Source organism: Mirounga angustirostris, unplaced genomic scaffold, assembly GCF_029215605.1.
Source record: "Mirounga angustirostris isolate CCGP_5_RB_7025 unplaced genomic scaffold, mMirAng1.0.hap1 SCAF_4, whole genome shotgun sequence".
NCBI classification, from domain to species: Eukaryota; Metazoa; Chordata; class Mammalia; order Carnivora; family Phocidae; genus Mirounga; species Mirounga angustirostris.
Genome location: NW_026991712.1, coordinates 161,238,085 through 161,259,511, shown reverse-complemented (window position 1 = coordinate 161,259,511; position 21,427 = coordinate 161,238,085). Strand labels below are relative to the sequence as shown.

The window sequence follows — 21,427 nt, the reverse complement described above, 5'->3', positions numbered from 1 at the left end:
TTCTTTTTTTTTAAGATTTTATTTATTTATTTGACAGAGAGACAGTGAGAGCAGGAACACAAGCAGGGGGAGTGGGAGAGGGAGAAGCAGACTCCCCACCGAGCAGGGAGCCCGATGTGGGGCTCGATCCCAGGACCCTGGGATCACGACCTGAGCCGAAGGCAGACACCCAACGACTGAGCCACTCTGGTGCCCCTAGAGGTAGAACTTTCTTATAGTAATCCTGCACCCACATAAAAGCTGCATTTTCAATATGAGATAAAAAGGTACTTTGCAAGAAATGCAAGGTTTTTGTGCTTGCTGGCACAGCTGCTGCGACTGCTTCACAAATTCCTTTCCTTCCTTCCTTCCTTCCTTCCTTCCTTCCTTCCTTCCTTCCTTCCTTCCTTCCTTTCTTTCTTTCTTTCTTTCTTTCTTTCTTTCTTTCTTTCTTTCTTTCTTTCTTTCTTTCTTTCTTTCTTTCTTTCTCTTTCTTTCTTTCTTTCTTTCTCTCTCTCTCACTCTTTCTTTCTTTTCTTTCTTTCTTTCTTTCTTTCTTTCTTTCTTTCTTTCTTTCTTTCTTTCTTTCCTTCCTTCCTTCCTTCCTTCCTTCCTTCCAACAATAGTACTTACAGTGAGTTCATTTATCTTGAAATGGAGGGCAACCGTAGCAGCAGACCTCAATCTGCGGTACATATCAAGCAATTCAATTAGCAATAATCGCGCCTCGGATAAACCTCATTGGCTACGATACTGCCACTGCGCAAAGCTACATATCAAGCAATTCAACTTTTTCTTATGACGTCATGACTTTGCTTCTGGGGAGCACTTCCGGCATCACTAGTGGCATTTCACATGGGTCCCCTGGTGATAGTCAAAGTTTACGATATTGCCCTAAACACAAAAAAATACACAAGAACCATGAGAGATCACTTTTTACTGCAATACCCAATCTATTGGAGAGACTAACTTCTCACTCAGAGATGAGTAGCATCAATCACATGTTGCTTTTTGAAACTTGAAGCGGAGTCGACACACAATGTTACATCTGTTTCAGGTGTACAACATAGCAATTCCACAACTTATGCTGTGCTCACAAGTGTAGCTACCATCCATCACCACACAACGCTATTACAATACTATTGACTAGGGAGCCTGGGTGGCTCAGTTGGTTAAGCGACTGCCTTCGGCTCAGGTCATGATCCTGGAGTCCCGGGATCGAGTCCCGCATCGGGCTCCCTGCTCGGCGAGGAGCCTGCTTCTCCCTCTGACCCTCCCCCCTCTCATGTGCTCTCTCTCTCAAATAAATAAATAAAATCTTAAAAAAAAAAACAACTATTGACTATATTCCCTATACTGTACCTTTCATCCCCTTGACTTATTCATTCCATACCTGGAAGCCTCTATCTCCCACTCCCCTTTACCCATTTTACCCATCCCCACACCTCTTTCTCCTTTGGCAACCACCAGTTTATTCTCTGATCATATGCTGTTTTAAGCAGATACTAGCAACACTTGAACTCACTGCAATAGCAACAGGAGGCAACTACAAAATTATTGGGGTAGTACAGTATGCACTACAGTTTATTTTATGCCGTTATGATTTATATGGCGTCTTTACTTTTGTTTACATTTCTCTGGTGCCATATATGCTCTGTAAGTGTGTGAGTGAGTTTTGATAAGTTTTAACTTTTTTTTTTTTAAAGATTTTATTTATTTATTTGACAGAGAGAGACATATTGAGAGCAGGAACACAAGCAGGGGGAGTGGGAGAGGGAGAAGCAGGCTTCCCGCTGAGCAGGGAGCCCGATGCGGGGCTCGATCCCAGGACCCTGGGATCATGACCTGAGCCGAAGGCAGACGCTTAACGACTGAGCCACCCAGGCGCCCTTTAACTTTTTTTTTTTAAGATTTTTTTTAAAAATTTATTTGACAGAAAGAAAGAACAAGCAGGCAGAGAGGCAGGCAGAGGGAGAGGGAGAAGCAAGCTCTGCGCTGAGCAGGGAGCCTGATGCGGGGCTCGATCCCGGGACCCTGGTATCACGACCTGAGCCGAAGGCAGCCACTCAACCGACTGAGCCACCCAGGCGCCCTGATAAGTTTTAACTTTTTAAAAAGATTTTATTTATTCATTTGAGAGAGAGAGCCCACAAATGGGGGGAGGAGCAGAGGGAGGAGGAGGGGGAAAAAGTCTCAAGCAGATGGGGCGCCCGGGTGGCTCAGCCGGTTAAGTGGCCGACTCTTGATTTCAGCTCAGGTCATGATCTCAGGGTCCTGGGATCAAGTCCCATGATGTGCTCCATGCTCGGGGGGAGTCTGCCCCGAGATTCTCTCCCTCTGCCCCTCCTCCCACTTGCACACTCACTCTCTTTCTCTGTAAAATAAATAAATAAATCTTTAAAAAAAAAAATCTCAAGTAGACTGTACCCTGAGATCATGACCCAAGCTGAAACCAAGAGTCAGTCACCCAACTGAGTCACCCAGGAACCCCAAGTTTAACTTTTATAATAGATGTGTGTATATCTTATGGTAGTAAATGATAAAATACACTAATATCTACATACGTTTTATGAATACATGACATACACAACTTTTAATTTTTTTGATATGTCTAAGCTATGCAGTTTGTCTGTGAGTTTTTTCAAATGGGCACAAATCTCCAAAAAGTTTTCCAGTATATTTATTGGGGGGAAAAATCCATGTATAAATGGATCTATGCAGCTCAAACCCTGTTGTTCAAGAGTCAACTGTAATGTCCTTTATTGATGTATGACATTACTTGAAAATTGTGTGAAAAATTCTTCTTCTACCTTCCCAGTAATTTCTCAGTTGTTTTATCTTTAAAATAGCACCTATCTGGGGCACCTGCCTGGCTCAGTTGGCAGAGCCTCTGACTCTTGATCTTGGGGTTGTGAGTTCAAGCCCCATGTTGGGTGTAGAAATTATTTAAAAAAATAAGATCTTAAAACAAAAATAAAACAAAATAGCATCTATCCATTTCTCTCTTTCTGTGTGTCTGTTTCTGTCCCTGTCTCTCTCCTTTGCTCTCTTCTTTCCCTTGTCTCCCACATAGCATCTTCCTTAGCTTATTCAAAACTCCTGGAAGAGGTACTATGGTGATCCAGAGTTAAAAGAAACAGCTGTGGGGCGCCTTGGTGGCTCAGTCGTTAAGCGTCTGCCTTCGGCTCAGGTCATGATCCCAGGGTCCTGGGATCAAGCCCCGCATGGGGCTCCCTGCTCAGCGGGAAGCCTGCTTCTCCCTCTCCCACTCCCCCTGCTTGTGTTCCCTCTCTCACTGTGTCTCTCTGTCAAATAAATAAATAAAATCTTAAAAAAAAAAAAAAAAGAAACAGCTGTATCCTTTCATATGATATGGTTTCCACTATAGACCATAGACAACAATTCAAATACAGTCCCTTCCTCACTCCTTACCCCCCAGACATTTATATTAATAGGGGGAGGCTGCATGGTTTCACAAAAAGATTGTGGCAAAATTGGAAGACCAAACAATGAGTTAGGATTTACACCCTCGGATGAGGGCAGTAATTTTGTTTTGGAGCCCTCCGAGGTAAGACACAGAGTCAACATACATCACTCCACAATAGGACAGTGGTCAGGGACAACATCCAAAACACTGCAACTGAAAAGGACATCAGAGGGGCGCCTGGGTGGCTCAGTCGTTAAGCATCTGCCTTCGCCTCAGGTCATGGTCCCAGGGTCCTGGGATAGAGCCCCACATCGGGCTCCCAGCTCAGTGGGGAGCCTGCTTCTCCCTCTCCCACTCCACTGCTTGGGTTCCTGCTCTCGCTCTCTCTCTCTCTACCAAATAAATAAATAAAATCTCTTTTTTTGTTTCTTTTTTTTTTTTAAAGATTTTATTTATTTATTTGACAGAGAGACACACAGCGAGAGAGGGAACACAAGTGGGGGGAGTGGGAGAGGGAGAAGCAGGCTCCCTGCAGAGCAGGGAGCCCGATGCGGGACTCGATCCCAGGACCCTGAGACCATGACCTGAGCCGAAGGCAGACGCTTAACGACTGAGCCACCCAGGCGCCCAATAAATAAAATCTTAAAAGAAAAGAAAAGGACATCAGAGCTCCACTAGTCCATCTGCCCATTCTACAGATGAGGAACCTGAGGCCCAGAGAGGGAAAGACATTTGCCTGGGTCCAAGAAAACTACTGCAAAGCTTAGACTAGAACCTGGGCATCCTGATTAAAAGTTTCAAGCCTATCTGTTTGGTCAAAGTTGGTTGGAAGGACAGTGTGTTACTTTTCTATGCTGTACTAACAAATTACCACAAACTTGGCATCTTAAAAGAATACATATAATAATACCTCACATTTTCCATGGGTCAGTTCCGGGCACAACTTAGATGGGTCCTTTGCTCAGGGTCTAACAGCCAGCAATCAAGGTGTTAGCTAGGCTGCATTCTCATCAAAGGCTCAACTAGGGAAGAATTTGCTTCCAGGCTCATTCACTTTGTGGGCAGAATTCATTTCCTTATGACCGTAGGACTGAGTAGGCTGGATTTTTGGTGGCTGTTGGTTGGAGGCTGCCCACAACTCCTTGCCATATGAGCTTCCCAAAGTGGCCGCTCACTTAATCAAGCCTATAAGAGGGGCGCCTGGGTGGCTCAGATGGTTAAGCGTCTGCCTCCAGCTCAGGTCATGATCCCGGGGTCCTGGGATCGAGTCCCGCATCGGGCTCCCTGCTCCTTGGGAGCCTGCTTCTCCCTCTGCCTCTCTCTCTCTCTGTCTCTCATGAATAAATAAATAAAATATTAAAAAAAAAATCAAGCCTATAAGAATCTATCACCTCAGGGGCACCCAGTCCTTCTGTTAAGGGCCTTTTTCATGAGTAAGTCAGAATAATCTCCCTTTCAATTAACTCAGACTCAGCTTATCTGGGACCTTACTTACATCTACAGAATTTCTCACTTTTGCTATATTCTACTGGTTAGCAGCAAGTCACAGGTTCCACCCACACGCAGGGGGAGGGGATTTCAGAAGGACATGCACACCAGGGAACAGGGATCACGGGGACTATGCTGGGGTCTATCTGCCACAGACAGAAATATTTAAATCTACTCAAGTGAAGGAGAGAGGACTTATTAGGTGGATGGAAATATCTACCAAGAATGAACTGGATGACCTGGTGGCAAACGAAGCAGGTCTGAAAGCTGCCAGATACTGAGGCAGCTGATTTCTGCTTAAAAACAAACAAACAAAAAGTCTTTTGCTTCCTCTCTCTTCCTCTTTCCTCCTGAGGTCAAATGATCTCTGGTTTCTTTGTCTTGTAGCATAGTTGCTGCATTTTCCTTTTTGTAGACAGACTGCTCACCTCAGCCTACTGATGGCAACTGCTCTTAAACTCCTGGTCTCCTCATGATGTTGGCTTTTCATGGTCTACCTGGCTTCTCATGTCTACTCTGGCTTCTGCTGTGTCCTTGAGCCTGCATGACCTTTTAACTTGCCTCCCCACAGCTAATTTTGGTGAATTCTTGGGGAGGAATAATTGTCTAGCTTGGGTCAGACGTCTGTTACTGGTCCAAAAGCCATGATCGTGGGAACAAAATGGCCACTTAAGCAGGTGTGTGAATGAGCAGGCACTCCAATTCATGTCTTTTATTTAATTCCATTGCACTAAACGGGGCAGCAGCAAATGAAGATGCCTCTTCTTGCCAGAGGCCTCCACCTGCCCCAGTAGCTGCTCTGGTCACTGCAGCATTATATGCAAACTCCACCAAGGCATGAAGCTGACCTGCCTCGTTCACTGTTGTATGTTCAGTACCTAGAACTATGCCAGGACTTTGAACTTGCTGCTCTCTCCGCCCGGAACTCTCTTCCTCCAAATGTCGGCATGGTTTCCTTCCTCTCTCCCTTCGGGTCACCCTGGCAGTGAGGTCTTCCCTGACCAACCTATAAAAATTACAAAACGTCTCCACCCCGGCCCTCCTCCCCCCACCCGGGCATGCTTTTCTCTACAACCCTTATCATCATCTGACCACTCTGTCTTATGCACTGATTGATAGACATCCTCATATGGGAACTGTGTAGAAGACAGTATTCAAAGGATTTCTATAACTGTGTTGGAGAGTTTAGGAGAAACAACTAATAAAGATATAGAAAACAAATAACGGGGAAAGGGGGAATTATTAACTCCAGGAGAAACAAGAATTATACAAGAAAGGAAATATAATCATAGTTCACATTTGGCTCAATAGTGGAAAGTATTATAGAATATAATGTATCTACTAGTGATTTAACCTAAAATAATGACACAGCCACAGAAGAAAGCTGGGACTGGGTTGTATATCAGGATGTCTATCAATTTCAGTCATTCCCTGGACAAACCTGCCCTAGGTTATCTTTCCACTCCTCTGGGGGCAGACTGCTCTTTGGACTTGCACAGTTGTCACCCTGGGGCTCCCCAAAGCTTTTCTTCTGTGTTAGATTTTTTTTTTGCCAGATCCCAAGTTTCCCCTCACTTTTTAAAATTTACCTTCTCATTATATCCTTTGGTGGCTTCCTAAGAAATGGAGCATAGGAGAAAAAAAAAAAAAACCTGAGACCTTGGATACATAAAAATGTCTTTATTCTCCCCTCACACTTGTTAAATTGATTATAGAATTCTAGGTTCAAAGTTATTCTCCCTCAGAAGTTTGGAGGTAATTCTCCCCTGTCTTCTGGCTCCCATGGCTATTCTAATTCTACATCCTTGGGGGCATGTCACTTCTTTTTTCTTCCTAAAAGAAAAAAATAAGACAGCCATTTCCTCTTCTGCATCTGGATATTGTCAGGTGGGAATGTGATGCTTGGAATTGCTTCCATCCTTTTTCAGCCATGAGGGGAAGGCCAAAGAAACCACAGATAAGACGATATGATGCCCCGGTGTCTCTGAACCACTGGGTTTAACCATCTCTAAAACCAGCCTATCTAAAGACTCCTCAGAATGTGGGGTCATAAGCTCACTATACTTTAAGTACGAAAGTATGGTCTGAGGCCACCAGAATGAGCACCACCTGAGATCTTATTAGAAATGAAAAAGAAAGAAAAAGAAATGCAGAATCTCAGGCCTCACTCCGGACCCACTGAATCAGGATCTGCATCTTAACAAAGTCCCCAAAGGACTGATATGATGTTCAAGTTGGAGAAGCACTGCTTTTAGCCATATGTAGCTATCTCCCTTCTTATCTAGAGCCCAACGCGTTCTAACTGATAGACTGGGTGTAACGGACAACCGTGAAGCCACAAGTCACAAGCCCTTGGCTCACTTTCACTCCAGCAACAGTTTCCGAGGTAAGATTTCTGAAGCTGTCCCTGCCCCTGAGACTCTTGTCCTTGGGCTATTCCTCCAAATACTAATAGAGTTACTGCTGCGAAGGGACTTTGCCGTTGGGATTAGGGTTACTACTAATCAGTTGGCCTTAAAACAGAGAAATTAAAAAAAATTAAAAAAACACAAAAACCAGAAATTATCCTGGCGTATCCAACAGGGTCTGATGTATCACACAAGCTCTTCCGAGTAGAAGAGGAAGTCAGAGAGATTCAGTGTGTGAGGGCTGAGCCTGACGTTGCTGGCTTAGAAAATGGAGGAAGGCAGCCACAAATCAAGAAATGCAGGCAGCCTTTTTCTTGAAGGTGAGAAAGACCCTCACCTGACAGCCAGCAAGGAAGTGGGAACTTCAGTTCTACAATTCCATAGAACTAAGGTTCTATGCCAACCATCTGGGATTCGGAGCCATTCCTAAAGCCTCCACAAAGGAGCAGAGTCCTGCCAACACTTTGATTTTGGTCTTGTGAGACTAAGCAGAAAACCAGCTGTGCCTGGACTTCTGGCTTACAGAAATTGTGAGATAGTACACTTTCCTGCTGTTTTAAGCTGCTAAGTCTGTTTTTTCTGGATGGTACAGTTAGGAGGGACAGTTCTGCTAAGCCCAGACTTACCTCTACCTGGCAGCATCCCACTTCAAACCTACGATGTGTCTGTCTGTCTTTATGCCTGCCTCAGGACCTTCTCTGACATCACAGGATGTGATGGCACAAAGGAGACCAGAAGGGTGAGGAAGTTAACAGCCCTAAGGAAAACACTTGACCCGTGGATGATGGGGGCCAGGAGATAATTGCTTTAGCTTTAACCTTGTAATTCTGGGAGGCATTTGTACACTTCTTAGAAGGCAGACTCAAAGCCCCATTAGCTGTAGCAGAAACCTCCATAATGTACCCTTCACTCGTTTGCCTCTTGTTTTTTTGTCCCATTCTCCTCGATTCCTTGCTCTTGCTTCCTCTGATTACCTTCCAAATGCCCGCCCTTCTCCCAAGTCCCTTTATCAATCTCTACTTGAGATTGACAGGCAACCGGTAAAGTCGACTCCATGAACTCATCTTGCTCAGAATGAAAGATTAATTTACTGGAAGATTATTTCAGTGTTTCACACCAAAACCAGGCCTCAAGGAAAACCAAGATCAGGGATCCAATACCACTAAGTTCCTCTCTGTTCCTTGTTCCTTCCCTAATGGTATTACTTTTAGAGAAAAAGATGGAATCTACCCTCAGCAACAGAGAGAAAAATCCCAGAGAAGGATTGTAATTGATGACCCTTGGGTTGGTGTCTGTGATTGGTACAATGGGAAACAGGGCACTCTCATTGGTTCCTTGTGGGTCAGGGTTCTAGCCCCGGATCAAAGTATGGCTGGGTGGTAATGTCAGGGCCTCCAGGCCAGGGGAAGCCACCATTATATTGCAGGGCATTTCCAGAAGTAGGGGAATGACTGAGAGATGGGGAAAGCTCCACTAGTTTTCTAAAACCATTGACATCCACTCTCACTTCTCTTAACTGATGTGGGAAACAAAGGCAGAAGGAAATGTAGATAAAATTAAATGTCCTTATAACCTGCAGCCCATTGACAAATACTTAAAATAGGCAGATTATAACATTCCTCCAGGATCCTGCAAGTCTTCTTTAGCATATGAAAGTCCTTTTGGAACTTCCCTTATCTTTACTTCCCCAACCCCAATGTATATAATCACTGCACCTCACAATCCCAGGGCAGCTGGGAGCAGCAGGGAGCAGCTCTTTCTGCCCATGGGTCCTGTCCCTGTGCTTTAATAAAACCACCATTTTGCACCAAAGACATCTTAAGAATTCTTCCTTGGCTGCCGGCTCTGGACTCCACCAACACACAACAACATTCCAAAAAAAAAAAAAAAAAAACCAAAACCCCAAAACCAAAAACTACATCACTACTTCCTCTTTCCTGATTCTTCCTCAGCTTTGCTGTCCTTTCTCTGCCCAATGCATAAATGCTGGTGTTCCTGAAAGTTCCATCCTTATTCTTTTTCTCTTTGCATTCTTATTCATTTCGAGTCATCTAATTCCACGGTAGACATCATGGCCTTCTCCCCAACATTTAATCATCTCTGAACATTTAATCTAATCTAGTCATGGTAGTTCCATCCCCCTTGGCAACAATTTGTTTGGGATGAAGAGGACTTAGTCAGATTAGACGGGTGAGATTTAAGGAGAAGCTTGCTTAGGACTTCTGGGAAAGAGAAATCAGTCTTACTGTTGCCTGCTGGATGGGAAAGGGGAGCATGCTGCCTCAGTTGCCCCCAGCAGTCATTCTGTGATATGAGGGGAGCCAGCTTCGGTATGAAGTCAATGGTGGGCACAGTAGAGCAGTGAGACGGAAGCGTCTCAGGTTCCTAATTGTTCTGAATTGGTGAGCCAGGGTCTGCCCTACCATTGGATTTCCTGCATTGTGAGATGATACATTTCCAAACTGCATAAACCAGCTTGAATCAGGTGCCTGCTGCTTGGAGATGCCAGCATCCTACTTAATTCACACTCACTACTATGAATTCTCTCAAACTCGCTTTCTTGGGCTCCAGACCTACCCACATTTCCCAACTTTGCTCCTCCTCTTCCTGGGATTTCTTCCTCCATTTCCTATGATTCTTTCACATAAGAAAGAAGAATCCGGTACCTACTCTTATGCCAAGCTCTGTCGTAGACACTGCAGCTAGAGCAGTTGCTGAAACAAGATTGCTGTCCTCATGGACCAGTGAAGGAGGCAGACAACAAACAAAACTATTTTCTGAATAAATGAAATAACGAATAATGCGGAGTAGGAACTCAGTGTTGAGTGAAAAGGTTATCATTGCCTAGAGACTATCAGCCCAGAGACTGGTATTCACGCAGCAGAGAGCCCTGGGAACTGTCAGACCCTGCTCTTGCAGCCCCCCCTTGGAATCTAGAAGGGTAAATAACGACCCAGGGCCAGCCCTCTGGAGCTGAGTCCAGAAAGAATGCGAACATGGACTGAGTGGTAATTTTGTCAGGCCCTCTATAAAGTGACTTTGGGTAACTATCTCATATAGTCCTCAACCGATTCTAGGAGTTCGTGCAAGGACAAACAGTCTGGCCAGTGACAAGAGCTCCCTCCAGCCAGTCCTGACCCTTGGTTTTAGGCCGGGTCCGTGTGACTTTGTGCAAGTCACGGTCTCCCTCGTCTTTCCACGCTCTAGCCAGTGTCTGTAGCGTCTGATCCCTGGGGGTTCCCCGGCGCCCCAAGCTTCAGAGGCTGCCTGGGGTGGGAGAGGGAGTCCGAGGGATGGGGGCCGAATGCAAAGAAGGGAGGTCACTGAGATGAGTACAGAGGCTGTCAGTGAAGTCAGTAAAGAGGGATGAGTGGGTAAGGAGATCCTGGGAGAGAGAGACGGACACTGACAGTCGCATTCTTCCCCACCCTGCCCTCTGCTCCCACACACCGTTGACCGCCGCTGCCCCGACCTTCTCCTGGGCTCCGGAAGGAGGGCATTCCCTTTCCTCCACTGGGTGCCTCTACGCCACTGGCCCGGGCCGAAAGGCGACAAATGCTCCCCGAGCCACACAGCTTGACTAGGCCCTTGCTCCTTTGCCCGGGAACTCGCAGTTCTGCTACTCTTCGCCTCTCCTCTCGTCCACTCCCCCCTCGGCTCCTGACCACTTGGTCTGCGCCATCTGCATTCGCTGTGTGCCGGGCCCGCCCGCACTGCGGGGGAGAGGCGGGGAGCCGCCCACGCCGCGCTCGGCGCTCGGCGTCGCCGTCTCCCTGGGACGCGCGCGGGCTCTGCGGCGCGCGGGAGCCGGGCGGGCAGCCATGGCGCGGCGCGCGGGGAGGTAGCCGGGCGGTCAGCGGGGAGCGCAGGGGCCGCCATGGCCCGGCGGCGGCGCCGCGCCTGCATCGCGCTGTTCCTGGTGCTGCTCTTCGCCTTCGGCACCCTCATGGGCCTGCGCACGCTCAAGGCTCCAGACGGACTCCCGGCGCTGGGCCCGGGCCTGGAGCTGGCGCCCTTTGAGCGACGCCCGGAGGGAGCCCCCGCGCCCGCCGCCCGGGCCCCAGCCGCCCCCGCCGCGCCACCCCCGCCGCCGCCGCCGCCCCGCACCGCTGGCCCGGGCAGTCCCCCGGGCCCGGCTCCCGCGGAGGCCGAGCCCGCCCCCGGGCAGAGTCTGCGCGTCTACTCGGACCTGCACGCCTTCTACTACTCCTGGTACGGGAACCCGCGGCGCGAGGGCCACTACATTCACTGGGACCACGTCATGGTGCCTCACTGGGACCCCAAGATCTCGGCCAGCTATCCCCGCGGCCGCCATAGTCCTCCCGACGACTTGGGCTCCAGCTTCTACCCGGAGCTGGGGCCCTACAGCTCCCGGGACCCCGAGGTGCTGCGGGAGCACATGACCCAGCTCAAGGAAGCCGCCATCGGTGAGTTCCCCCCACCCCCGGGCGGCCCTGTTCCCCAGCCTCACCCTTCCTCAGTTTCCACACCCCAGCTCCCGCTGGTCCTGTCACCGGGCCTCTGATCCCACTCACCCTTCCGCCTAGCTTCTTACTCCCTCCCTTCTATTTTCATTCAGCGCTTACCGCGTGGCGCCGCCCCCCAACTCCTGGTATTGACTTCCCCATCTCTGCCATCTGACCCCTCACAGCAGGGCCCTTTCATAGGGCGGAGCTGCCGGGAGGGCCAGTGGAAGAAGGCATTTGCTCCGAGCTGTCCCAAGTAGGGACAGCAGGGAGAAGGAGAAAGTCTTCCTGTCTCTTGGGCTTCTAGGCTTGGTAAGTGAGGACTGGGCATCCTGGCCCTGCAGGAGTGGAGTTCAGAGGAGCCACGCCTGGGATGGCCAATGCTTTCACACCAGATACAAGATAGGGCACCAACCCTTCCAGTTTTTGCTGGCTGCAGGAAGGAAAGTTTGCCCATGTTGGACCCTGCTGTTTGCAGTAGGGGGGCAGGAGCTTTTCTTCAAGTACTCTGCTTGCAAAGAGGTCCCTGGGAGCCTCTTTTGTAGGCAGGCTCGGGTGGGGAGGCTCACTTCTTTCGGATTGTGTCACTGAATTCTCCTGGAGTTTAGAACACATTTCAATTTATCTAGAGATGGTTAGTGAATGGGGAGAGGGGTTGAATGACAGAGACAATGGTGGGAGGTATTCACAGATAAATAACACAGAGGCTACCCCTCAGGATTTTACGAGACAAATGTTATTTCCCTCGGGAAGCATCAGAGGACCTCTGCGTGGGGCTCTTATCCCTGCGGGACCTTAGAGGGGCCCCTCTTCTCCAGAGAGAGGACTGTGGCTTCCAGATGGGTGTGGCATTATCCACTATTTCCTTTTGTTCTACTTCTTGCGGATGCAAGCGGAAGTCTGAGTCCTGGCTTTTCTCAGGCTCCTTTCCCGCCTGGTGCGCAAAGGTTCCCGCTGCCGCGGCGCTTCAGCACCGCGGGCGTGGACAGCTCCGGGACGCTAGGCTCTGGCATCTGATCCGCAGGAAGTGAACCTGGCAGGAGCCTCGCTCAAGGTTTCATTCAAAAACCATTTTGCAGTTGGAGACGGTTTGGGAGGAAACGCATCTCTGTTGCGGGGGTACTGTGTGCCTCTGAAGTAGCTACTGTGTTGTGTCTCAGGCGTCCTGGTCCTGTCCTGGTACCCACCTGGCATGGCTGATGATAACGGGGAACCCTCAGACGACCTGGTACCCGCCATTCTCGACACCGCCCATCAGTACAACATCCAGGTGAGTGTCCAAAGAAGAGGTCAGGTGCTCTTTGGCCCATTCTGGAGATTTCCCCTTCTCTGCCCACAGGGTTAGTTTTTGGCTTTAGCCCAGGTATGGCAAATACACAGCAAGTGGTATGTGTGTGTGTGGGGGGGGGGGGGGTGAGGTTCTAATAAATAGCACCTGTCACTGTTATTTTCTTGAATTCTGGGGGGAAAATTGGGAAAACTAAATATAGGAGAAATGGAAGATTGAATAAGTATCACTGTGATAGATTTAGGTTGCAGACCCTGACTCTGGATAGAGAGCAGGCAAGGGCCAAACGGGCCCAGAAACCAAACGTCTCAAATCCCTAGTGGGAGGCAGTGCTGGGCCTCTAGGAGTAAAGTACAGGCAGGCGGGTGCACTTTCAAGAGGAATGATGGAGCGGAGCTAAGCATGTCCAGTTACTTTCCCCAAATGAACCAAATAAGTCATTCCCCTCTCCTGTGGTGACGGAAGAGAAACAGCAGAGAGGAGCCCCACCCCGTTCCTGAGCCCATCACCAACATGTTTAACAGATCAGAGCACCTCTGCCTGACAGCTTCCGCAAACTTCTTCCCATGGTTTCAGACAGCTAGTGCCAATCACGTGGAGCTGGCACATAAGCTCAGACCTATTAGCCATCCAGTGACATCCCATCAGAATGATTCCCAGATGCCCTGCTGTGGGAGGTGGCCAGCCTTCTTGGCACTCTTTTTCTGACCCTAAGGGCAGTGGCTGCTTTTATCTCTGTTATGCCCACTGTTGCCAGGACTCCTCCTCCAAGCCCCAGTGGAAACATGAGCCTTATAGGTTGTGGCCCCTGGGCAGCTACTCACCTGACCAGTACCTCCTCTGTTTGTGGCAGGTGGCCTTCCATATCCAACCCTACAAGGGCCGGGATGACATCACTCTGCATGACAACATCAAGTACATCATTGACACGTAAGGCTGCTGTGGGGCCTGGATCTCAATGGGGATCAAAAAGGGGGAGGGGATAGATTTAGAGGGGTAGGTCGAGAGACACCAGGGCAGAATGCCAGTGTCCTCAGCAGCTACTTCCTAGTATTAGAGTACTAGGCTTGGAGTCAGCAATCTGGGTTTGAATTTCAGTTCTGCAGCCTCCAATCTGTGATCTGTTGCAAGCCTCTTAACCTTGGAGTCTTGTGAGAGTCAGAGGAGTTAATATATGGGAGAGTGGCTTGTACTGTGCTTGCAGGTTTCATCCACTCACTCAAAAAGTACTTGAGTGCCTTCAGGTGTCCGGGCACTGTCCTCAGCCCCGGGTGTACAGTCATGGGTAGGACTGGCGAGGTTTACATTCTAACGTGTGGCCGCAGTGAGGTGGACAATAGTTACACATGAAAAGTCACATAGTGACCCATGTGATTAGAAAGTGATAATTAAGAATAGAGCAGGGTATTATGTTAGAGCACGCCTGAGAATGGGTGCTAGACTTCAGAACCGGTGGTCAAGGGAGCCTCTCTGAGGAGAGGACGTGTGAGCTAACACCTGAAGGAAGAGTCAGCTCTGCAAAGATCTGGGGCAGGCAGAAAATTCCAGGCAGAGGGCTGTCAGATCCAAAGGCTCATGACGGGACAAGCTTGACAGCAGAATAAGAGGTCCATGTAGCTGGTGTGTGGAGATGGGGTAACAGAAGGGGTGGAGGTGGGCAGGGCCAGATCAAGTTGGAGGGGCCTTGCAGGTCTCAGTCAGGAGCAAGCAGATCTGGTTCATGCCTTAGATAGTGGATCACAGGGAACCAGAAGCAGGAGCCTGGAGACTGGTTAGCTGGCTGCTTCTGTCCCAATGGAGGAGCGGGGTGGTGTGGTGTGGGACAAGGAAGTGAGGCTTGAATGGAGGGAGGCTGAGGCTGGGGAGATGTGGGTGGGAACTAGGTTCTTGCTCAGGGGCATGAGGAGTGCAAGCGTGGGGACAGGCTGGATCCCAAATTGCACTTGGGCATCAGGAACGATCTGGCCTGTGGCTTGTCCTACAGCTGTGCTGGCTGCCCCCCTCCTCGGCCGCCAGCTCAGGTTCTTCTCCCTCCCGCTCCTCAGGTATGGCTCCCATGGTGCATTTTACCGCTATAAGAACAGCATGGGTAAGAGCCTCCCACTCTTTTATATCTACGACTCATACCTGACATCCCCTGAGGCCTGGGCCTACCTCCTGACACCCAACGGGCCCCACTCGATCCGCAACACCCCCTACGATGGGGTCTTCATCGCGCTGCTGGTGGAGGAGGGCCACACCCACGACATCCTGGCTGCTGGGTTTGATGGCATGTATACCTACTTTGCCTCCAACGGTTTCTCCTTCGGCTCCTCCCATCAGAACTGGAAGGCTGTGAAGAGCTTTTGTGATGCCCACAACCTCATGTTCATCCCCAGTGTGGGGCCTGGCTACATTGACACCAGCATCCGGCCCTGGAACAACCACAATACTCGGAACAGGGTCAATGGCAAGTACTATGAGACAGCCCTACAGGCAGCCCTGACCGTGAGGCCTGAGATCGTCTCCATCACGTCTTTCAATGAGTGGCACGAGGGCACCCAGATCGAGAAGGCCATCCCCAAGAAGACGCCAACGCGGCTGTATTTGGACTACCTGCCTCACCAGCCCAGCCTGTACCTGGAGCTGACTCGCCGCTGGGCAGAGCACTTCATCAAAGAGAAGGAGCAGTGGCTGATGTGAGGAGCTGGGGCCATGAGGTGCCAATGTCCTGGCCTCCCTGGAAGGTGTCACCGTGTGGGGCTCAGCTGAGGTTGGAGGCACTCACTGGTCCCCCAGTCAGCAGCGGGGCGCCTCCGGGTGGGCCATCGAGCCTGGGCCCATGTGGAACAAAGCTTGTTCCTCAGGCATGTGGGGCCGGGGGGCTCTGCAGGGACAGGAAGTGAGGCAGGGTTCCAGAGAGGGCCCCAGAGAGGCTGGCAGGTGACTCGACTCAGCCCAGGGCCACTCCACATCCTGTCGGAACACTTTAAAATGATCCCTTTGAGCTTGGAACTCAGCAGGTTGGTGTTGCGTAGCAGTCCCCAGGTCACTGCTGTTAGGAGGGGTCAGGGCTCTGGGCAAGCACGTGTCCTGCTGCCTCTTCAGCCTTCTTCTGTCTTCTCCCAAGTGAGGGAATCACATTTGAGACTTCCCAAGAGGGAAATTCTAGGTTTAAGCCCTTCCCAGTAGACTCCTGAACACAACGATCAGGAAATAACCCTGAGCCTTCGTACATTCATTCAACACATACTGACAGAGCACCTAATATGTGCTAGAGACTTCACATGGAAAGGTTCCTTTCTTCCAGAAGCTTACAGGATCCAGCTTTCCTTATTTGGCGTGGCCTTGTAGCTAGTGCCTGAGCACAGTTTTTCCTTTTTTTGCAGTTTTCTCCAATGCTGAGAGTTTTGGTTTTTTTTTTTTTTTCCCTCTTAAGAAAATACCTCTGTGCTCCAGAGCCCACATTTCCGCAGATGACCATCTAGCTCCAGGGAGAGGACCAGGACATCCTCCCTCCCTTTAGCTGCCTAAACCGAATGAGGCCCACTCAGTAGAGCCATTTTCAGTGCTACTGTGATTTCTATTAATTAAATATGACATGGTCTTCTCAAGTAAGCATTCCTTTTGCTCTCTTCAAGCCTTCCTGGACTCTGAGCCCTCCCTCAAATGCCGTGACAAACTGACACGTAAGATGGGCTGGCCAGTGTCAGCACAATGAAGAGTGAGTTTGCTTCAGAAACCAGGAGTGTAATCAAGATTTTTAGTGGAGATATTTAACAGTGCTTATTTACAAATAAACGAGTATACTCATTGTGGGGGTCCTTAAAGCAGGCCCTGGAACACCTTGGCAAGATTTAGGAGCTACTTGGAAATATGTGCATTACTTTATGGGCTCAAGTCTGAATCCCGGTTGTGGGAATGGGGTGCAAGGCAGGAGGGGAGGAAGTGGGGCCTATGGATTACTACGGGACCCCCAGCTCCAGTGAGGTGATGGGCACTGGATGCCACAATGGACAGAGCAGATCAGGAGCACAGCGCTGGACGGTGACCCGTAGTACTTTACAGAAGGGAGAAACACGGAGGCTTCATTTCACACATACACGGTTTGAAAAATACTAAAAGCATGGCAAGCTCGGGGCCAGGAGCAGTAATTCTCATTCACTGCAGCTTGATGAGTTCTTTCGAAGGCTAAACTATAGCAAGAGCCATAAAGATGTTCATACACTTTGACCCTGTAATCCTACCCCTGAGGAATAATTCAAAGGAAGAAAAATAAACTACAAAACATTTCCTATTAAAGAAAAACAAGGTTCAAATAGTCAAGAATAATTCTGTTTAACACTTGGTATACATATGAATAAAGGCTTTGAGTACACACTGGATTCAAATAAAGGTATTACAGGCGTAACTCATTATAATTTATTTTACAACTAAATAACAAAAAAGCTACTAGCTGAAAAGAGCAGTGGAGATTTGTTTTCCAGTATTCTTTGATTTGGACTTCCCTACCCTCGCCCCTTGCCAACTGAGCTCACTTCTCACCTTTAGTCCAAAATGCTGACTTCTCTCCACCAGGCCTTCTGGCACACCACACCACCGGCCTCTCCAGTTCAGAGAAAATAGTGTCGGGCCTGTGGCTCAACAGTCTTTATCCTACTATGGTTCCAGCTTCAGGTGCCTAAGTACATGCCTTTGGTCACTGGAGACTTTTAAACAGCACCAGCTGGTGCTCTGGCTGATTTGGACCTTAAATGCCACTACCCGCCAGACAGGGGGCTCCAACTGGATTCCGAATCTGTTCCTCAAATTATTTTTCAAAAAAGACTTCTGAAAAAGAAACTTATTAGAACAAGGCCATCTTAGGAATGTTCTCAAATAAAGTCTCTATGTCAGCTTTTGGCTGATATTTAAAATTACAGATAATAAATATGACCTCCCCATCAGGTGTGAGACGAAACCAGCAGCTTCTGGGGCTTGGTCTACAGTGTTCAAAAAAAGGCAGTGCCTTAAAGAGTCAGACTAGTGACATCGCAGCCCCAGTGGCCTCTGTCAATGAGGCCTTGCCAGTCCCCAGCGGACAGACACACAGTGTCTAGCACCAGTCCTCGGGCTCTCCCCTCTTCCTGAGATGCAGAAGCAGGATCAGTGCAAGGGGAGCAGCCCGTACTTCTGCTGGAGGATGGCTGCAGTACTCTCCAGGGCACTGAGGAAGAAATGGAGGCAGTTCAAGTTTGACTTCTCAAAGCCACGAGCCCACCAGAGTCTGGTGATCAGCGACCTCTAAACCCTCTGGTCTTAACTCTGCTCTCTTCACCAAACCCGTGATGAATCCTTTGAAACCTCAAAAAGCCAGGAAACACCAGCAAACTTAGTGCCCCTCCATCCACCACTTCTCCAAACCTGCCCACCCTGCTCAGGACAAGAGAGGAGTGCCAATCTTCATTCGGTTAAGGCTTTTTTTTTTGCACCTTCCAACCTTCCTCAAATTCTATCCCCATGCCACAGCAAAGAGACTCACCAGCCTGGACGAATGATGTCAAACTTTCCAGGTACAGACAAATCAACCACAGTTGAGCCCAGGCGATACTCGGGGCTCTGGCCATCCCCAATTGGTCCCCCATCAATGACCAGGGACAACTGAGGCCAGAGGTCCTGGAACTCCTGGAGGAGAGGGAGAGGAAGCAGGGACACTAGCCCTGGCATCTACAGTGATGTCATACTGCACACAGCCCTCATAAGGAGACGAAGACCGCACACTTCTAAAACAGGAGGCATCTTCCTCGAAGCAAGGGAAGGAACCTCATTCAGTTAAGGTCAGTTAGCACCTAGGACATGGCATCCTATGAGGTTTGGAGCCAGCCCAGGTTAGCACCTCAAGTAACACCTATCTAGAGCTTAAACAAAATCTTGCTGTGCCAAGAGGAGATTCCACACAGTGCTTCTGCTGGGGACATATAGGTCCAATGGCTGGAGTCCTAGGTGGGTGTCCAAAGATGTAGGCTCAACCCTGAACTTTCGCCTAGATTTCTAGGTCACCGCATGCAAATCACTTCATCCAGGGCATCTCCTGGATCTCAGGAGAACTCTGGGTAAGGGTAGGGAGAGGAAGACAGGGTGGACTCGGCACTTGCATGCCACCAGCACTCAATCCTTGGGCTACGGGAAGAATACCGCCTCTGAAATCCGTGGCCTGAACTGTTAACTGGGTTAGAGCATCACCCGCTCTCTCCACCACCACCACTCATGACAACCCTGCAGTGGTGGCTAGGCCTGGGCTTTTGGGATGGAGGAGCCTAACCACCAGTTACTGCACTGGATGGGTCAAATGTTTGCTGACAAGAACACCCCTACCCCCCAATTTTTTGGGGGGTCTTAACTTTCGTTACAGCACTGTTATAAAGACTTATTGCCTAACTATATTTTCAAATAGCTACCACCACAAAAAGGGGGAAAAAACTACATTTACCATGATGTTTCTTTTTTTCTTTCTTTTTTTTTTTTAAAGATTTTATTTATTTATTTGAGCCAGAGAGAATGAGAGAGAGAGAGCACATGAGAGGGGGGAGGGTCAGAGGGAGAAGCAGGCTTCCTGACGAGCAGGGAGCCCGATGTGGGACTCGATCCAGGGACTCCAGGATCATGACCTGAGCCGAAGGCAGTCGCTTAACCAACTGAGCCACCCAGGCGCCCGACCATGATGTTTCTTATTAAAAAGACAACAGGAAGAAAACACCAGTTCTCCCCCCTTACCTCTCAAGCTTTTTAATTAAACCTTTCCAAGATTCTTTAATTTGGATCCCCCCCCCAACCCACCCCTGCCAACCGGACAGACTTCCCACCATCAGACTAAATGGGTGAGCCTCCTGCAAGGCATTCCAGTGAACCATCAACCCTACTGATTCAGAGGAAACTGTGTCTGGCCTGGTGATGTTTCTGGGGGGAGGACTGGGTAACTTACCTCGACATTCAGAGAACTAGCCTGGGAGCTAAGGTTGGCACTGGTGAGAGCGACTGGTCCCCCGAACACCTGGACCAAATCCTGTATGAAGGCATGGTCAGGAATCCGGATGCCTACAAGCTATGAGGCAAGGGGAAAGGGGATAGTCAGAAAGGTTGGAAGGGGTGGGGAATGGCTCTAGCCTGGACCCTAGTGAAAGCCAGAGGGCAGGAGTCTGGGGGACACAAGAGAAAATCTGACTCACAGGAGTAAAGGGGTTCAGGTCCTTATTGAGCTCCTCCGAGCGTTCCAACACCAGGGTCACTGGTCCTGGTAGTAAGTCTTTCAGGAGTCCCTCAGGTACCCTCACATGGCAGTACCTGGAAAACAGGGCACAAATCCATCCAAGAATGAAGGGTCGCTGCTGGTCCTATTCCAGTCGGTAGTCAGATCTAGAAAAGGGGACCCTGGTGACTACAATGGGATCTGTCTTCCCTCTTCACCTCCCTAAGAGTTTGAGAAGGGAGGCTCCAGAGGAACACCCTCGGCTTGGAGCCCACATGCTCCTGGTCCCCGAGACTACAACAGCTGCACCGTTATCACGCTCCGTGTTTCATTTTCTTCCAGGCATCCCCTACTAAATTCAGCTATCGCGTTTGTTTCCTTCGTTGTTGTTGTTTTTAAACCGTGGGAGTCCCGACCCCCTCCCCTCATTATCACAAAAACGCCAGGAGAATAGGAACCCTGCCTGCCTCGTTCATCGCTGCGCCCCAGCATCTCGTTCAGGGACTGGAAGACGTTAAGCGCTCGATACACATTTCCAGTTCCGGATTCCTGGGTGAGCCTGGACAAGCCCCTCCCGCTCTCTGCGCCTCAGTCTCCCAAGCCTGTCACCGGAAGCCCCTCCCGCGGTGCCGCCCCCAGCGGGGCCGGGTCGGGGCGGCCTCACCTGTAGACGTCGGCCACGCGGCCCAGGCAGACGGCCAGCGGCTTGGCCTCGCTGCGGCCCTTGAGGCGGTACACAGCGCCCAGTGCCGCCGAGCAGCTCGCCGAACAGGCCAGGCCGTACAGCGTGTCGGTGGGGACGGCCACCACGGCGCCGGCGCGCAGCTCGGCCACGGCGGCCCGCAGCGCCTCGGTCCAGCCGGCGCGCTCCGGGCTTGCGGCCCGCACGGCCCCGCTCCCCGGGAGCCGCAACAGCCGGGCCCCCGGCGCCGCCGGAGCGGGGCTCGGCGGGCGGAGGAGGCGGCCCCTCCGGGCGGAGCCCCCCGGCCCCTCGCTCAACCCCACGCTGGCAGCCACCGCGGCCCTCAGCCCCCTGCACCGACGCGCCGGAGACATCCGCCCGGCCCCGCTTCCGGGAGGAAGTGACGCGCCCAGTCAGCTTCCGGCCGGGGAGGCTCGGCCCCACCTCCGCGCCGGGCAACTTAAAGGGACCGCGACCCCCAGGAG

At 50.2% G+C, this 21,427-nt stretch overlaps 2 protein-coding genes and 1 pseudogene across 7 annotated transcripts; 1 reads left to right on the top strand and 2 right to left on the bottom strand.

Moving 5' to 3' along the window:
• Positions 1-375: 375 nt before the first annotated feature.
• YRDC (yrdC N6-threonylcarbamoyltransferase domain containing) lies at positions 376-21,316 on the bottom strand. Of its 6 annotated transcripts, none has more exons than XM_045898046.3 (5): positions 20,925-21,316; positions 20,241-20,355; positions 19,997-20,116; positions 18,557-18,699; positions 17,355-18,241 (listed from the first exon to the last, which is right to left on the bottom strand). In XM_045898046.3, the coding sequence occupies exons 1-5, from the start codon at positions 21,314-21,316 to the stop codon at positions 18,181-18,183; spliced, it is 831 nt and encodes a 276-aa protein (XP_045754002.1). In that variant the 3' UTR covers positions 17,355-18,180. The 6 variants fall into 6 exon arrangements, with proteins under 6 accessions (XP_045754004.1, XP_045754002.1, XP_064445509.1 ...); XM_064589439.1 differs by having other exon boundaries at positions 17,355-17,877; XM_064589438.1 differs by lacking the exon at positions 17,355-18,241 and adding an exon at positions 18,253-18,378.
• On the bottom strand, positions 683-750 carry LOC123860569 (U4 spliceosomal RNA; annotated as a pseudogene).
• Positions 11,112-17,209, top strand: MANEAL (mannosidase endo-alpha like). Its single transcript, XM_045898044.3, has 4 exons — positions 11,112-11,729; positions 12,929-13,038; positions 13,910-13,986; positions 15,102-17,209. Exons 1-4 carry the CDS (start codon positions 11,180-11,182, stop codon positions 15,736-15,738), a joined length of 1,374 nt encoding a protein of 457 aa, XP_045754000.1. The 5' UTR covers positions 11,112-11,179; the 3' UTR covers positions 15,739-17,209.
• Positions 21,317-21,427: the final 111 nt, after the last annotated feature.

Bases quoted from the DNA above. Each gene is read 5' to 3' on its own strand.
- YRDC (XM_064589438.1), bottom strand. From the start codon at position 21,316: ATGTCTCCGGCGCGTCGGTGCAGGGGGCTGAGGGCCGCGGTGGCTGCC. The intron at 20,117-20,240 runs GTGAGTCAGATT...CTTGCCTCATAG, and splicing joins ACCTGAACCCCTTTACTCCT to CTTGTAGGCATCCGGATTCC. The intron at 18,700-19,996 runs GTAAGTTACCCA...CCTCTCCTCCAG, and splicing joins CTAGTTCTCTGAATGTCGAG to GAGTTCCAGGACCTCTGGCC.
- MANEAL (XM_045898044.3), top strand. From the start codon at position 11,180: ATGGCCCGGCGGCGGCGCCGCGCCTGCATCGCGCTGTTCCTGGTGCTG. The intron at 11,730-12,928 runs GTGAGTTCCCCC...GTTGTGTCTCAG, and splicing joins GCTCAAGGAAGCCGCCATCG to GCGTCCTGGTCCTGTCCTGG. The intron at 13,987-15,101 runs GTAAGGCTGCTG...CCCGCTCCTCAG, and splicing joins ATCAAGTACATCATTGACAC to GTATGGCTCCCATGGTGCAT.